This window comes from Cynocephalus volans, chromosome 15 (assembly GCF_027409185.1).
Source record: "Cynocephalus volans isolate mCynVol1 chromosome 15, mCynVol1.pri, whole genome shotgun sequence".
In the NCBI taxonomy this organism is placed as follows: Eukaryota; Metazoa; Chordata; class Mammalia; order Dermoptera; family Cynocephalidae; genus Cynocephalus; species Cynocephalus volans.
Window position 1 is genome coordinate 93,663,030 of NC_084474.1, and position 17,993 is coordinate 93,681,022.

The 17,993-nt window shown below is 59.5% G+C and overlaps 1 protein-coding gene across 1 annotated transcript; it reads right to left on the reverse strand.

Annotated features, from left to right (window-relative positions):
* Positions 1-9,406: 9,406 nt before the first annotated feature.
* On the reverse strand, positions 9,407-17,758 carry GPR20 (G protein-coupled receptor 20). Its single transcript, XM_063079090.1, has 2 exons — positions 17,692-17,758; positions 9,407-10,571 (listed from the first exon to the last, which is right to left on the reverse strand). Exon 2 carries the CDS (start codon positions 10,545-10,547, stop codon positions 9,465-9,467), a length of 1,083 nt encoding a protein of 360 aa, XP_062935160.1. The 5' UTR covers positions 10,548-10,571; positions 17,692-17,758; the 3' UTR covers positions 9,407-9,464.
* Between the last annotated feature and the right edge of the window lie 235 nt (positions 17,759-17,993).

Here is a 17,993-nt window from a genome sequence, read left to right on the forward strand (position 1 = left end):
CCCAAACTGCCCCCAGCATCCTCCATCCCTGTGTTTTATGGAGACGGGAGGCCCACAGCTCCTCCCAAGTGACTCCAGGCAGGGCATTTTCTGTCCCCAGCTGTGCTGTCCCTGGCCCATTTCACAGCTGTGTGCAGCCCTTGCCCCTTCCTTTTTTTTTTTTTTTTTTAAAGATGACCGGTAAGGGGATCTTAACCCTTGACTTGGTGTTGTGAGCACCACGCTCAGCCAGTGAGCGAACCGGCCATCCGTATATGGGATCCGAACCCGGGGCCTTGGTGTTCTCAGCACCACACTCTCCCGAGTGAGCCACGGGCCGGCACTTGCCCCTTCCTTAAAAGCCATTTTCTCACCTCTGGACGCCCTCTCACTGTGCATCTGCTTGCAGTGCTGCTTCCCTGACCCTTCATGTGATGGCTTCCTGCTCCTCCTCCAGGAGTCCCCTTGGAGGACACCTCCTCCTAGAAGCCCTCTTGAGTGCACCATCACAAACAGCCCTTCCTTACCCCTGTGTTCAGTGTCCAGCCTCTGCTCTCCTCTCAAGGGCAACTGCTGACACTGTACATTGGTGGGGCATCTGCTCACTCCTTTAACCCCAAGCCCACCCATGGGGTACAGGTGAGGAGGTGCTGCACAGCAGGGCGTGGAACCCAGGCTGCTTGGCTGCAGTGTCAAGCACTGAACACTGAGTACACCCCATCTGTCGCATGTGCTGGGCCCAGCATGGGGCAGGCATGCGGTGAAGATGCCCTCACTCTTCCCTGGCTCAGACAGGTGAAGGAACCTGCCCAGGCCACTCAGGTAATGAGGACAGAGGACATTCTCACCACCCACCCACCCTCCCCTCCCCAAGCCTGTGGCTACCTTGCCCAAGACCTCCATCTGGAGTGGGGAAACAGACCTAAAGGAAGGCCTTGAAGGTGGCCAAGTCCGAGGGCCTGGGTCTTCCTCACTCTCTGGGGCCGACCCTCTGAAGGGCAGGTGGTGGGGGCAATCTGGAGGGTCCTGGCTGGCAGTGAACAGGCACCTCGGCCACTTCTTCCAGGCCAGCAGTGCCACCTGGTGGCCTCAGGCCCCAGCCACCTCCGTCCAACAGGCATTTCCAGTGGATCAGCTGGAGGGGCTGGGGTCAGCTGGAAGGGGCTCTGCCAAGATCACTTGTAGCTCAGTTCGGTTGTTGCCAAGTCAGACCAAGAATTCAGGAATCCTGCGTCCAGGCTGGAGCCCAGGATGTGTGCCTCTAGCTCTGCCCCCCACCCCCCTGTCAAGTTTGTGCAGGTTCCAGGGGAAGCCCAGAGAAGGCAGGGCTTAATTTAGGGGAGTGAGTGTGAACGGAGGGTTCTCAGTCATTGTGATCACGGCACGTGTGTGTGTGTGTGTGTGTGTGTGTGTGTGTGTGTGTGTGTGTGTGTGTGTGTGTGTGTGTGGTGGGGGCAGGTGTCTGCTGGGAGAGACCTGCAAATTACAGCTGGCAGAGGCAGGTAGAGGAACTCTGCAGAACGATTGAACAAATAAATGGATGCATGGCTGGGAGGAGCCCTGTTCTTGTTATTAGCCCAGTTTATTTATTTATTTATTTTTAATATTTTTTTTTGCTTGTTTTTTGGTGGCTGGCTGGTATGGGGGTCCGAACCCTTTGACCTTGGTGTCATAACCAACTGACATTAGCTCAGTTTAACCATTAATTATTGAGTGCTGAACACTGTGGGAAGATGCACACATGTGTGTATGCATAGACACACACACACGTGTATGTACATAGGCACACACAGCACACATACATGCACAGACTCACATGCACGTATATGTACATACATACATACACACAGACTCACACACACGTGCACAAACACAAATGGCTATGATGTACACATGTCCTCCAAAGCTGACTCATAGGAGACTTGATCCTCAATGTACTGGCGTTGGAAGGTAGGGCCTAATAGGTGGGGTCTGGGTCACGGACACACGCCCTCACAAATGGATTAATGCCATAATCACAGGGTGGGCTCCTTATAAAAGGAAGAGTTCGGCCCCCTTTTGCCTTTCCACGATGTGGTGATGACTTCCGCCGAGTTATGGTGCAGCAAGAAGACCCTCCCCAGATGCTGGTGGCCCCATGATATTGGACTTCCAGCCTCCAGAACCATGAGCCAAGAAATGCTGTCAGTTATAAATTTCCAAGTTTGTTTCTGTTATAGAAGCACAAAACGGACTAAGACACACACATATACATAGACTCACAGACACACATCCATACACATACACATAGACACACATAGATACATACATGCATGCATACACACATCCACTCATACACATGTACACACATATACACATGCATACACACATGGACACACAATACACATACTCATAGACTCACAGACACCAAACATGCATACGCACATATGTGCATACACACACACACACACACACACACACACACACACACACGGACACACATAGACACAAACATTCATTTAATTCTCACAGCCTCTCCTTAAAGTAGAGGGTGTCAATTATCCCCTCTTGACAGAAGAGGAAACTGAGGCTCAGGGAGGACATGGAACTCACTCAAGATTGGAGAAGCTGGTATGACCAAGGGGGCCTGGGTGGTGGGACATCCAGTTGCCCCAGCCTGAGCTCTGTTCTGGAGTGCCTGCCCTGGGCTGGGCTGCAGTGACCTCCTGAATTAGGGTCCCAGGAGCTGCCCTGAGACCTCCTCCCTGCCATGGCTCTGCTCTGGAGAGGATAGGTGGGGTGGGAGATTCGGACTCCGGGACCCTACCCCCAAGGACCAGAGCTTGACCCTAAATCCTGTCCCCCTATCAGGCCACTAAGAGGGGTGAACCCACAGGGGGAGGGGTGGGGTAGACCTTCACAATCCCCAGGTCCCAAGGGCACTTATATAGTCTAAACACCTGCAGTGCACAGGGCTCAGATGCCCTTCACCCCCCCAGGCTGGCCCCTGGATGTGCAGGTCTGTCGGGTCTTAGGCTCTCATGTTCCCCCCTCTTCACGGCAGCTCCTTGGCTAGTTAAGAAGCAGAATAGTTTGCAAACTGTGAGATGTGTGGTCTTTACCCATGAGACCACATGCATTGCCATTTGGGGGTGGATGGGCTTCAGGTGGGCCAGGGGCAGGTACCAGGAGGGTGGTGACATTCCCCTGCACCCTCATCTCTCTGGGGCCTCTCCCCAGGAACACCAGGTTCTGATGGTCAGTGCCTGTGACACGGGGGTCCCTTGGCAGCTGGGGATTCCTGTGGAGCCCCTTCATATAAAATACTGAAGATTCCCCCAAACCCAGTGATGCTGCAGCGTTACCACAATAGTAATCCCATCATGACAGGTGGCATGATGTTTCCCGATTGGCCGTCGGGGTCTGGCGTGGCCCTGATGGCAGCCCTCACCAGGAGGCTGAATGGCAGGCCAGACACCTGTGGTCCTGGGACGCTGTGACAGGCTGGGGATGTGCCCAGGAAGGCCTCCCTAGGTTGCGCTGTGGTTGGGGACTCCACACCTGGAGGTCCCCTGTCTGCCCAGGACACCCCCAAGCTGCAGCCCCAGGAAGCCGAAGGCCACAGGCTGGTTAAGAAGCACACAGTGAGCTCTTCCACTGAAATCTCTGGTACTCACGAGACACAGGCCTGACGACGCAGGCGTAGTGGGCAGAGGCTGCTCAGACCGCAGGGCAGCAGGGGGAGCAGACCGGGGCCAGGGACCATTTGTTCTAACTTCATATTACAGATGGGGAAACTGAGGCCTAGAGACGTGCAGGGATGTGGCCAAGGTCTCATGTGGACTTGGTGGGACTCCTGCCCCACCAGGCCTCCGCTGCCCCTCCTTGAGTGGGCACCGGGGGCTGTTTCAGTCCAGGGGGCACCCGCAGTCTGGAGAGTGCTCAGCTCCCACTTTCAGGTGGCACAGCTGTGGCTCAGAGGTGTTGCGCAATCAGCGAGTCAGTGGTCATGCTGGCTGTGGCCAGGAGTGTGGTCCCAGTGGGGGGGCTCACCTACAAAATGCAGTGAGATGTCCCGGGCCCTGCTGTCCTGTTCAGGTTTGAGATGCACTCAACGCTCCTAGCACCACAACCTCAAGGAGAGGCCTGGCTGGGAGGGGAGCTGGGAGCCAGCGGGGAGAAACCCATCATGGCCCAGGCGGGCAAAACGAGGACCGGGAGGAAAGGGCATCAAGTACCTCCTCCTCTATGAGAGCTCTCTCGGATGCCCCCACCCTCTGCCCCGTGCTTGACTGCACTCACCGGGCCCGCTGTGCGGTGACGGGATCTGAGTCCCTGCCCCAGCGGTGCCGCCAGCCTGCTGACTACCAGGCGAGGAACTCCCCAGGGCCCTGCAGGGGGGCCTGGCCTCACCACAGCCTCAGCCGAGTTCTGGGAAGGTGCTGCAGGGGGACGGGAGGATGGACGCATCTGGAGGACTAGAGCGAACTGTGGGGGGTCTAGTAAGGGAGGTCAGATGGCACAGAGTCCCTGAGGGCTCAGGAGCAGCAGGGGTGCTGGTGGGGATGGGGTCTAGTCTGCAGGCACATCTGCTGTGAGGCCTGTTCTGGGTAGGGGGTGGGATGAGGAGAAGTCAGCCTGAGGCAGGGGGCCCCAGGGGGAGCTGGGCAAGGAACAGGGAGGGCCTGAAAGGAAAGGTGGACGGCACAGGGCCGGAGCTGGTGCAGGTGGTAAGGGTGGGCTAAGACGGTGACAGTGACACGGACTAGAATGCGGCTCCCATGGCAGGGTTTGCTGGAGTCCTGAGCACGGGCAGGGGAGGAGCTGCCCACAGGAGGGCCAGGCTCCACTGGAAGCCCAGGGGAGGCTCCAAGGGGGCAGGTGGCCCAGAGGAAATAGGGGTGGGCTGCCCAGGGAGAGGAACGTGCAGGACACAGGCTGCGTGGAGAAGCCGGTTCCCTGCCTGCCCTCCCACAGCCCCAGGCCGGATGGTCCTTGCTGACATTCAACTTGACTGGTCCCTACCTACCTGGCCCACAGCTTTCTGTGGCTCCTGTTGGGGGGTCAGGGGCAGGGAGTGGCTTTGATCCTGGAGTCCTGCAGGTCTGGGTGGGGAATTCTAGCTCTTTTCTTTACGTGGCACTGGGGAGCGCTGGATTCGTCCCATCACATCTCTGGGCCTCCGTTTTCTCTGTGAATTGGGAGGGCAGACCCCTCCAGAGGGTGGGTAGATGAGAGTCATGACCGGCTCCATGGGGGTCCTCCTTCTTTCGTGGGTTCCCCCCACATCCCATGTGGCCTCACCCCCGCCTCCTGGGCTCCCCAGCTCCAGGAGCTGAGTGGGGGTCATGGGAAGCCCTGGGGTGCACAGGCCCTTGGGGGAGGTGCCCTGAGCAGCTGGTGGGAGGAGGGGACCACGTGTGGAAAGGCGGGGAGGTGGGACCCGCGGTCAGGCCCGGCCGTGAGGGCCGGGCATCCAGCTCAGAGGGGCACTCCCACTCCCGCCTCAGGCGTCCAGGCCTCCAGGAAGCCAGGCGGGCGCCCAGGCGACATTTCCTGCTATTAATGACGTTTAATCTAAACAGGCCCTAATATTTACCTCCAGACGCCTCCGGCCTCAGTGGGTGCCAGACAGCAAGAGCGATGAGCCTCATCCAGCCAACCCCGCCCCCAGCCCATGCTTCCCTAGGCTGGGGCCAGAGTGTCAGCCACACGAGGCGGCCACTGGGCACCCGGAGGCCCCGGTTTCAGCCTCTCCCGGGTGAACCCCAAGAGCCTCAGTTTCCCCATCTGTGAAATGGGAGTGATCACCAACCTCCCAGGTTCAGAGACTGGGATGACCGAGCAGCCACTCAGTAGGCCCACAATAGTGCGGTCCTACCTCTGCCTCCAGATCGTACCCCTGGCGATATGACAGGACTGAGGGCATACTGGCTGCCCTGCCCACCTCCACATTCTCTCCCTGGGCAGGCGGAGCTGGGACCAGGGACGAGGCCAGGGCCCATCATTCTGCTGGTCTGCGCCTATACCCCAGCTACTGCACCCACACCCTGTCCATCAGAGCCTGGCTGGGCTCGTGTCCCCCTAAATCTGCCCCAGCAATGATGGAAACCCACGAGCCCACTGCCACAGCTTTCTCGTGGAGCCGCCCTGCCTGTCCACAGGACAGCGTGTGGAGAGGGGGCCTGTAGGTCCCCGCCTGGCTCAGTGACCCCTGCCTGACCCCCACCCACCAGCCTGGGAGCCAAGTCGTGGGCACAAAGGGAATAAACAGTTTTAATTCTGGACGAGGACTTCTTGTTAAGGAGATTGTTTACATCGGATATAAATACACACCATTTCGCGTCACTTGGGCTTTTTGAAAATCCAAGAAGGGAAGACGTGGGGAGCGGGGATACACAGACCTCCCCCCAGGGTCCCGTGGGACCAAGGACACTCCCGGTCTGACCCATGAGGCTCCTAGGCCTCTGTCCCCACAGAGGAGGCTGCAGTGGGAGGGAGCCAGCCGTCAGGAGGGGGAAGCAAGTGTCTGAGGGAGATGAGGGGGCCCAGCAAAGCTGCTGGGGTGGACCCCCTGCCCCCGACCCCCCCTGCCCTCCAGCTCCAAGGCTGAGGAGAGAAAGAGGAATAGAGTATGGGGAAACTGAGGCCCGCCTGCCAGGGGTACCACATGGGGGCTGTCAGACTGAGTTCTCGGAGGTGCAGGAACGGCCCCTACAGCCCCGGCCCCACGCCGGAAGACAGGTGACTGATCCTGCAAAGCTGGAATGACGGAAGCCTCCCGCCTCGGCCCACATGTCCTCCCTATGAGAAGCCTTCCAAACCCTGAGGAACCCAGGTGGAACGGTGGGACTTCAGATTTAGGGACAAGGAAGGGGGTTTGGTTTCACCCACCTTAGAGACCCCTCCTCCTGGAGGAAGGGATTGTGCTAGAAAAATTGCATCCCCTCCACCCCCAAGTGCAGCGGTCAGCCGGTGTCAGCCATCCACTCTCTAGTGTGATTTAGCGTGGTGGCCAGGGATGCACCAGGATGGTGGAGCTTTGACGGGGGTGAAAAAGGAAGGGTGGCAGAGGCACGAATGTTGACGCAGAGGGGCGTGAGATGTAGAAGAGGGCCGTGAAACTGCCCGCGAAGCCGGCGGGGCTGGTTCCACCCTTGCCAGCCCGGTCCCCCTGCCTGCGTGTCCCTGCCCACCGCCCTCTGCCTCCCACAGCCACGGCCCGAGAGCTGGTCCTCACAGCACAGCAGCAGAATCGAGGTCACAGGGGGAGTGTCACGCTCTGGGGGACATGGAGAGCTGCTGTGGGTGGAGCAGGGGGGAGCCAGTGGGCAGTCTCTGGGCTTCGAGGTCCCTCCAGGATGGAGCAAGAGAACCCAGAGCCCTGAATAAATGGAGTTGGTCCCTGACTGGGGATGACTGTGAGTGAGGGTGGAGGGGGTCCTGGATGAGCACAGGCAATTCAGGGACTGTTGGGCAACAGGACCCTGGAGGAGGAGCCCACAAGTGGGCTTGGGTTTGGGCAGAACACTTGACACTGTGACTGCCAGGTGCTGGCTTGCAGTCCTGGGAAAGATAACACCCTGTTGGAGCCTCCTTCCCCAAAAGCCTACCATCAGGGCCACTGCCTGGAGTCTGCAGCATTCCTCTGCACAGACAGCGCTGTCCCGGTGACCTCCTTTCCCGAGAGTCAGGACCCTCTGCCTTGTGGAACTCCGGGGTCCCTGGTGAGCCATGGCCCCCCTCTGAGTTGCACCAGGGAGCTGGGGATATGGGGAAGGCCGCAGTACCTGCTAAGATTAGGGGGGAGGCCACAGCACTATGTCTGGCACCCAGAAAGGGGCAAGGCTGTTGGTCATGACAATGACTACTATTATGCCTGCTGCTTCTCAGGCACCCAGGCCGGGGAAGGAGCCCCAGGTGGGAGCCCCAGCCCCACCACTGCCTTGCTGAGCATGCCTTTGACGTCTCTGGGCTCTTCTGGGCCAACATCCTCCTGCCCCAGCCACCCTGCAGAGTCCTGGAGTCAGAAGCTGGCTCCACAGGGCCTCATCTGGAGCTGGTGGAGACAGTGCTGGCCTTAGGTTGCCCAGGAACTTACTCTGTGATCTTGGCAAGACCCTTTCCCCCTCTGAGCCTCAGTTTCCTCATCTGTAAAGTGGGGATCTAAACAGCCTTCCTGTCTCCCACCCAGACTGCTCTCCAAGACCTTGAACTTGGGGACAGGTCATCTGCCTGCAGCCAAGCTGGGAAGCCCTGTCTTTGCTTCCTCCTTCCCCTGTCTCATGCTCTGAGCCACATAGGCCACGGGTCACCCTGAGTATGTGCGACTTCTCTCTGTAGAGAAAGGCCCGGATTCCACCTCATCAGCTTCAGTAGTTGTGGCCAAGTTTGAGGGCAGGCCTTGTGGCTGGAGGTGCCAGGGATAACCAGAGCACTCTCCCCCATCACAGGTCCCTCTCCCGCATATACCAGTCTGGAAGGGGCTCACAGGAGCTTAGGCACTTAACAGAAGGCACATGGGAGGCAATCCTGGAGTCCAGCTCAGAGGAGGTGATCAAAGGCCCGAGCCAGAGAAATGCTCTCTCCCGAGCAAAGGCCAGATGGAGACATGATGAGTCAGGCCAGAGCAGCTGGTCAAGTCCCCTCTGCCCCTGGAGGGGAGAAGAAAGGCTTCTCTGTACGGGGAGACAGCACCCTTGGGCTGGCAGGCCCAGGTTCGAGTTGCTGTGTGTCCGTCTTCGGCTTCCTCATCCACAGGACGGGGCCGTGAGCCCTGCCTTTCTGAGGCAGCAGGCGGGATCTTCCGAGAGCATCCCTGGAGTGAGGGCTTTGGGAAGACTCGAGCAGTGCTGGCGGAAGGAGGGGCAAGGCGTTGGAGGAGGTGGAGTCGGGCTTGGATTCTGACCCTGCCACTGCCCAGCTGTGGCACCTGTGCATGTCACTTAACCTTTCCAGCAGCAAGAAATGGGTGAAAAACACCCTCTCCTTTGTGGGGTCGTTGCGAGTTCAGGTGTCAACCCAGATATCGAAGCATTTGGTGCAGCAGAGCACGCTGTGGCTGTCATGCCACCTCATCGTGCAATTCACAGAGGCATCAGGTGGCGATCTTACCCAGAAACGAACCATCCCCCTTCCATTCCTGCCACATCGATGTCCCCTGATATATTCTTTTTGTCCTTGTTCTTTTTCTGAGGATCTCCTTCTTGGGAAAAAATGGCCCACATGAGAAGCAGCTCCTGGCTACCCCCCTGAGTTCTCAGTGGACACAATATACCCCAGGGATAGCAAATAATTGGCATTTAGGTGACTACACCCAGTCTGGAGCCTGTGGCAGACATTGCTCATCAACCAGAGCACAGTGGCTTTAGACTCTCAATGCAGTACACCTGGCAGCCATCACCAATCTATCAAGATGAAACTGAGTTGCCATCTGGGCACAGCAGGTGTCTGGGTTGGCATGCCCAGCTGAGCCCTGACCTTTGGCCCCTGCAGAGTCCTCCTGACTAAGCCTCAGGCCCGTTAGCCAGGGCCTGGGTGAGCACACAAGGGCCAGTGCTGAGGACGTGGTGCTGGCCTGAGCCCTTGGAGCTCTTGTGGATGCTTATCAGGTCGCCGCTGCCAGGCTCGCGCTCTGCTCCACGCCGGCGGAAGAGACCGCGGACGGTGGCCTGGAAGCTGCTGGTGACAAAGCAGTAGACGATGGGGTCCATGCAGCTGTTCAGGCTGCTGAGGGTCACAGCCACGTGGTAGACCACGAGGCTTGTGTGGTGCGGCATGTTGGGCCACAGCGCCACGGCCACCTGGCGGGCGTGGAAGGGCGTGAAGCAGACGAGGAAGATGACAAGCACCGTGAGCAGCAGCTGCATGGCCCGCACACGGCGCTGGCGGCCCTGGCGCAGCAGGCCCGGACGCGACAACGCGCACACGATGCGGCCCGTGAACACGCTGATGACCAGCAGCGGCAGCAGGAACTCCAGGACGGTCAGCGCGAAGATCCGGCAGCAGGGCCGGCTGCCAGTGGTCACACCCAGCACGGACAGGGTGACGGCAACGGCGGCCAGCCACACGAAGGCACACACGGCCTTGGCACAGGCGGGCTGGCGCCAGCGGTGGGAGCCATCGGGCCGCACGATGGCCAGGTAGCGGTCCACACAGATGCAGGTGAGGAAGAGGATGGAGCAGTGCATGTTGACAAAGTAGCCGAGGACGTGCGGGAAAGCACAGTGCAGGCAGCCACGTGCACCGTAGAAGACAGCGAAGCGTGTGGGCAGGGACAGGCCCACCAGCAGGTCGGTCACCACCAGGTTGATGGTGTAGATGACCGATGGCATCTTGGCCCGGGTGCGGCAGCAGAAGACGTACAGCGCCAGCCCGTTGAGCACCAGCCCCACCAGGAAGATGGCGCCGTGCACCGCCATCAGCGCTAGCCACAGGCCAGGGAAGGCAGTGTGCAGCTCCTCGTCCAGCAGGGCAAACAGGTGGAACAGCGACATCTCCGGCACGCTGGTGTTGGCCCACGCTGCTGCCGCCACCGTGGCATTGGGGGCTGCTGTGGCCAAGGGCCCCGCTGGAAACACAGAGGGCATGACAGCAGCCAGCACGCCCTGGTCCTGGAAACAAGGAGATAGGGTTGCCTGAGGCGCCAGCTGGCATTGCCTGGCTCATCTGCCCACCGCGGGCCCCAGCACTCCCCATCCCTATCCGTTGCCTGGCTGGGGCGTGAAATGTCTGCTCTCTCCCCTCCCCTCAGACGGAGACTCCCAAACCAGCAGAAAAGGCGTGGGCTTTTGGAGTTAGATGTGGGTTCAAATCCCAGGCCTGGCACATGCCAGCAAAGCTTTGGCAAAATGCTAGGGATTCTGAAACTGCACTTGCTGTAAGGTAGGGCACTTGTTGTGCAGGACTGTGCTCAGGATTGAGAGAAGACACAGGTGGCAGGTAAGATGACAGGGCCCAAGTATGTGGTTTGAGGCCCTGGCTCCAAACCGGTTCTTCCACTTACTGGCTGTGCATCCCCAGACAAGTTACTTAACCTCTCTGTGCCTTGTTTCCTAATCTATACCATGGGAATCATGTTGCTGCTGGGAGAATTAACTGAGCTAATCTGGAAAAAGGGCACAGCAGTGCCCGGCACATTGTTTGTGGCTGATAAACCAGTTGCCTTGGGACAGCCCAGCCCATGGTGGGAACCTCTGGGCTGGTCACCCCACCCCCTACCCACACCCCCTCCCATCATACCCCTGTCCTCCAGGCCACCCATCTGTTCTCACCTCCTCCCAGGCCAGCACCAGGTCAACCCCCTGGCCGAGGTTCTTCAGGAGAGACCTTTCCTGAAGGGAACTGCAGTGCCTGCTTGGGCTGGATGGGGTGCTGAGAACAAGTCCCACTGGCACCCAAGTTCCCTACTAGCCCTGAGAGGTGAGTCCCCTTGTCATCACCCAACCTACGGAGAAGGAGACAGAGCCCACTTGGGGTGGCTGGCTGGGGCTGGAGCCTGGAGCCAGATCCCGCAGCGGGTGTGAGTGAAATAAACACCGTGCTCCGGTTTGGGGCTGGGGCCGGGGGTGGGCGGGGGCCGGGCTGGGCCGCCCATCTGTTTATGTTCCGGCTGAAGCATGTTTAACTCGGCAGTGATTTATCCCTTTATTTATAAATGAAGGGTTAACGGGACCCCACCCCCACATCAGCCAAGCTGACCCTCCAAATAAGGACATTTCTGGCTTTTTCAGGAGAAAGGAGAAGGCTTTGGGGAGAGGCGGGGAGGAGTGGCATGAGGGACATTCTGGGTGTACATTGCCCCTTTTCCCACCTGCAGGGGAAGGGAAGACCCTTCCCTTTCTCTGTTCCCAAATTTCCTCCTGGTGGCCGTGTGCTGTGAACAGGTGGACACTGCCCCCTCCCGCTGGCCGGCTGCAGCAAGCTCCCTCTGGCAGCTCCACCCCTGTGAAATGGAGACCCTGAGCCCTGCCTCCCAGGGAACTGGTGCCCAGCCCGGCTGAGGGTGGGCACAACAAGGGAATTCCTACTTTTGCAAGGTTGGGTCCGGCCGGGCAGGTGGCCACATCTATTTTTGGGTTCAGAGAGGTCAGCTCATGCCTCAGGTCATCCAGCATGCCTTCTGTCTCTGGGACACCCGCCCTGGCATCTGCTGCCCTGGAGCCTGCTGGGAGGTCAAATGCTGCTCAGGCCTGCACCCGGCCCCTCCTGTCACCCCCACCACCCGCGGGCCCAGGCCTTGGCTCATGGGGTCTTTGGGTGGGCACTCGGCCCCCGGCCCTAGACAGGCTGGCCTCGACGGGTGTGTTTGCTGGATGGATTGATCAGTCCTCCTCCAGCCCCAGTGGGCTCAGAGAGACAGGGTATTTGGGGCAGGAAGAGACGTTCTGAAGGGGACGGCAAGGGGAGGTGACGAGGCTGGGGTGTGGGGGCCGGGGACCTGGTGCCTCAGGGATGTGGGCTTTGTCCTCTGGGCAACAGGGAGGCCAAGAAGGTCCCCAGGAAGGAGGAGGATGTCATCCAAGGAAGCACCCAGAGCTGGCCCAAGGGACATCATGGAACAAACATTTTTTTGGACCTACTTCTGCCTGTTTTTTCATTTTCCAATTTGTCTGCACTGGGTCTGTATTAATGTCACAATCAGAGACAAATAGTAAACATGACGGAATGCTTCCTCTGGGGGACAGTCCCAGGGTGATGCTGGCTTGGGGATCCTGCCCTTCCAGAAGCCTCCCTGGGCTGGCCTTGCATGCCCACCAGTAATGCCCTCGAGGTGCTAGGGGGCCAGGCCAGGGCTGTGGGAACACCCCTGAGGTCAGATGGGTGAGAAGAGCGGGAGCTAGCAATGCACTCTCAGCTCCAAGAGTCTAAACCCTGATCCCAGACAAAGTTGAGCCCCGATCTTGGTCACTCACCGAGTCCACAGACTGGTCACACACTGAGCTACAATACCAGTAACATCATGAACCTTGATCCCTGTCACACTCTGAGCCCTGACCCTGGTGATGCACAGAGTCCTGGTCCTGGTCACACACTGATTCCTCATCTTGGTCACACACTGAGCCCTGACCCTAGTCACATGGTGAGTCTTGACCCAAGTAACACAATGAGCCTCAAAAGCTGTCATACTCTGAGCCCCAGCCCAGGACATGCACTGAGCCCAACCCTGGTGACGCACTGATCCCCAATCCTAATAACACAAAGAGCCTGGATCCCATCACACTCTGAGCCCTGACCCTGGCCACAGCCTGGGCCTTGCTGGGAGTTTCTGTACCCACTGTCTGTTCCCCTTCTGTCTCTCCTGAGCCTGGCTGTCTCTGTCTTTGCACTACAAAACCCCCACGTCCCTGTCAGTCACTTATTGCCATCCATTCCTCCAGTGCCCAGCACAGCTGGGCCATGCCCATCTTTCTCTTTGGCTGAGTGGATGCCCTGAGCAAACCGTCAAGGCTGCCTCAAACCCTGTGAGGCCTGGTTTTTCCTTCTGGCATTCAGTGCCCTCCCCACCTGGCCTGGCTCTCTCCCCAGACTACCCAACATCCCAGTACTGGGCAGGAATTGGCTTCTGCCCCCAACTCTATCCTCACTGCCCAACAGCTAAGCAGGGCTGACACCTCCTCTAGGAAGCCCTCCAATTACTCTGACCCTTGGATTCATGCTGTATTTCCCCCCCCCTCCTTGGTGGCAGTGGTCTTTGGTTCAAGCCAGCTCCACCATCCAACACCTGACAGGCCCTGGGCAAGTCATCCCACTGCCTGGAGCCTCAGTTCCCCCACCTGTGACTCTGGGAACCACGTTTGTTGAATGAATGAATGAAATCAGGAAGAGTGGCTGGAGGTGTTGAATGTACCGAGAAATACCCGCAGACACCCCCAAATGAGAGGTATGTAATTACAGTCAGAGCGCTGAAGTCTCCTGGTTTCTGCACCTGAATGGGGCTCTGCCTGGACCAGCCTGCTCACAGGTGGAAAGAGGCCCGGGCCATGCCAGGCACTCAGTGCAGGACTTCTCAGAGCCTCTGTGGAGCTCATGACCCTGGGAATCTCCCTGGGGGGGGGGCAAATGAGCATCTCCCCAAGTCATTTGACCCTGTCCCCCCTCCTGGTGCTCCCACTCCGTCCAGCTCGATGGCCACACCAACACTCCACTCCTGGAGCACTATGGGGGGCTGCAGCCTTGCTGTGCCCACTCACAGCTTGCTGGGTCCCTGTTATGTGCCCAGCAATGGAAGACCAAGACTCCCAGGGCTTGGGATGCTGGTACCTGTCCAAGGACCCTGAGTGGGGAACCTGGGGGCCATGCCAGCCTTCTCCTTGGCAGGTGAATGGGGGACGGGCATGTCCTGACTTTTTGGGGGGCTCTCCTGAAAACCACCCTACCTGCTTGGCTTCCCTGCGGCCCAGCAGATACCTCTCCCCAGCCTGACTACCTCCTGCCCTGCCACGTGTGGGGCCAGGCAGCAAAAGTGGCTGACCTCAGCCCTGGGGCAACAGGTGGCCCTGGGTGGCTGCTGAGCCTGCCTGGGAGTCTGGCCCAGGATCCTGCCTGCTGCCTGCAGCTCATGCACCAGGGGCTGGGAGTGGCAGGCATGGAGACCGGGCCTAGCCTTTTCCCCACCAAAGGGCTCTGAGCATCTGCTAGGGGCCAGGCACCTTGCAGGGCACTTTGGATCCACACAGCAATCCCAGCTTTTATAGGCGAAGAGCCCAGAGAGGTGAGTGATGTGCCCAAGGTCACACAACATGGAAGTGGTGGAGCTGGGAATCAAACCTAGGTCCTCTGGCACCCAGGCATGGAGTAGCAGGTCTGGACGTGGCATCTCTGAACCAGGAGTTTGTGCACAAGGGGTTCTTGAGGGCACTGAGGCCACATGTGTGCCCACAGGTCTGTGTGTGCTCGAGCCTGTGCCCCTGATGGAGTGAGCCTCATGAACTTCCAAGGCCAAAACAGCCATTATTGGGGGAACTGTCTTCCTGTTTATTTTTATAATTATTCTTGGTTTTGTGGTATCAGTTTTAGAATGTTGCCTGCTGTTTTTGGCTGGTCTGAGACTGCTCATTCTACCCAGTGGCAGCTGAGTCCTCCAAAAGGGGCCAAACTTACCCCAGATAACCCAGCAGGTCCTAGGTGGCACTAGCCAGAAACTAAGACCCCTCCTCCACCCCACCCCTGCCAGAGCTCCCTCTGCCCCAGCTCAGGGAAGGGGTTCACTCATGGGTATGGATTGAGCACTGTTGGGAAGGGCACCTGGGCTCCATCTTGCCTGACCCTGCCTGGCTCTGATGGAAACGTCACGTGTCTCTGGGAAGGACAGCCACATTTGGAGGTCCTGCCGGTCCCAGCCAGCCTCTCCTTGCTTCTGTATCACTCTGATTCATCGCTCCCCTCTAGCCTGACCAGCTGTAGCTGCAGCAGTCCCTGACACTCCTCCTCCGTGCTCAGCCTCTGTAGGGGCAGGCACTCCACGGTGTGCGCCTGCCTGGTCTCTGCCTGCGCATCCTCAGCCTGGCACTCTGACTTTGTACACGCTGTTCCCTCTGCCTGGCATGCTGTTCCCGCTGCCTGTACCACCTGGTGAAGGCTCCTGTCACTCACAGTCTCTACCCCACACAGCCTACCATGAGCCCTTCCGACCTTCTGTTGCCCTGGACCCACTCCCCTGGGGGGAGGGCTGTAATCCCACAATTCATGGTGGCACCTGTTGAGATGATCCTTCCCAAGGCCTCACTGACTCCTCCCAAGAGGCTCCCAAGTGGGTGTTGTTGGCCTTTTTTCTGCCTGTGAGGAAACTGAGGGCCACATGTGCAGGGCCACCCAGCTGGGTGGAGGTTCTGAGGTGTGAGCTCTCCCTGTCCCACCAGGTCTCGCTGTCCCCCAGTGCACAGCAGGCTCCTTCTGCCTGGACTCTGCTGTTGACAGTATATTCTGGCCACGCTGTGCAGAGAAGAATCAGAGGTGTGGGGGGGCTGGGCAGCTAGCCTCAGGCCACACAGCCCAGCAAGTGGGTGAGGACCATGGGTTTTGGAAGTATCAGATGACCTGGACTTAAATCTTAGTACAGGGGGCACAGAAGGGTCTCCCAGGCAGACTCAGCCCCCTTACAGAGCTCACAGCTGGAAGTGGGGTGGACCAGGAAGTGACTGGTCATGGAAGGATGGGCCTCAGGAGGGTCTGGGGGAGCAGTGTTCTGGGCAGTGGGATAAGTACGACATGCGCAAAGGCCCTGGGTGGGAAGGGGCTCCTGTGCTCCGGCACCGTGTGAGGCCAATGGGGCCGGCTCGGGGCATACGGTGAGGGGAGTGTCCTTCGGACCCCAGTGCGACTCTGCAGGAGGTCTCCCAGGAACATGGCTCCCGCACACCTTTACGCACTTTATCTTGTCTGCGGTGCCCACTGCCTGACAGGTTGGTATTTATTTGTTTTCCCATTTGTCGTGTTTCCCCCACAGGACTGGGAGTGCCATGAGGGCCTGGACCTAGGCGGGCCCCCTTGGGGCTGCAGCAGAGTAGCTGCTGAATGAACAAATGATTTTAAGAAGGCCACTCTGGCCTCTTTGAGCCTCAGTTTCCCCCCTCATCACATCAGGTTACCGAGGACAGAATGGGACCACGCTGTAGTTTCCCAGCAGGTGCTGGGAAAATGTCCAAGCCATAGTCCCTACCACACCCAGGCTGTCCAGAAGCAGACCCCACTTCTGCTGATGGGCTGGCTCTGTGTGGCTCTGAGAGGGGCAGCAACTTGCCCATGGCCACACAGCCAGGCAGCCCCCGGAGAGGAGGAGAGCCCCTGGGTGACAGATATTGAGGAAAGAATTTGGGGGCAGGTGGGCAGGTCCAGCCTCCTGCCTTGGGCCGTGAGCTGCCGCCACCCCTTCTGTTCCCAGTGCTGCCCGAGGCCACCCAGCTGTTCTGCATCTGCCCCGCCCGGCACCCTGGCCACCAGCCAGTTCCCAACCCGTCCGCCCCCCTCGGGACCCTGTTCCTGCTGCCTTCTCACAGAGCAGCTACGCCAGGGAGAGCTGGGCCGGGCAGTGCCAGCTGCGAGGTACACAAGCCCACTCTGGGCCTCAGTTTCCCCACCCCTATAAGGGTAAGGGGTAAGGAAAGTACTGGGCCTGGAGCTGAGGGCCTGAGCTGTGGGATGGCGGGACCAGCCCTCCACAGGGGGAGTGCCCCACTCGGAGCCTGAAGCCACGAGTCCCTCAACCCCCAGCCCTCCCACCGCCTGCGGGGCAGTGGTGGTTGAGGCCAGACCTTGCCACATGCCTCTGGGGTTCCCCAACCTCTACCCCGGCCTGGCCTGGGGAACCAAGGCCCAGCTTTGGGCCCCCAGCAGATGCTCGGTGAGGGTGCTGGATGGAGGGATGGACGAACGGATGAAATCCAGCGTGAGGGGTGGGCACCACGTGGGAAGCGTTCTGGCTCTTCGAGCCCCGCGGTGAGGCCAGGCCGGGGTGCCTCCTGAAGCCCACCGGAGCTCCCCATGCCCCATCCATCCTGGCCAGCTTGCGCTGCCCTCTGCCTCCAGGGGCTCAGTTTTCTCATCTGTAAAATGGCTCCCTGCTGGGCAGGACGGGCTCTGAGCTCTCACCTTCCCGGGCCTGGGGGCAGTTTCTCGGCCCTTCTCCCCTCTTGTTGCCTGCCTGGCTGGGGAATGAGGACACGCTGGCACTGAGCAGCTGGCAGGGGGAGCCGGGCAGAGGGTGGCCGGGTGGCCAGCCCGCGGGGGACTCACCGTGCCTTCGCCACGGGGCGGCTGGAAACGGGGAGCCCGCTCAGCCTCTGCTCCGAGAGCCGCTCCGCCCGCCCACCCGCTCGGACCGCGCCTTCCTGGGGCCTGACGTCAGGCTGTGCTCGGGGCTCCTTTTGGGTAAAGGCAGCGGGCTGGGGGCGGGCTGGGGGCGGGGCGAGCTCCTTCCCGCCCCTGCTGGCCCCCGGGAGAAGCTGGGCCCTGAGGGAGGGAGCCCGGGGCACCAGGATCTCCATGACCCCTGGAGACCAAGGGGGAAACTGAGGCACGGAAGGGTGAATCCAAGC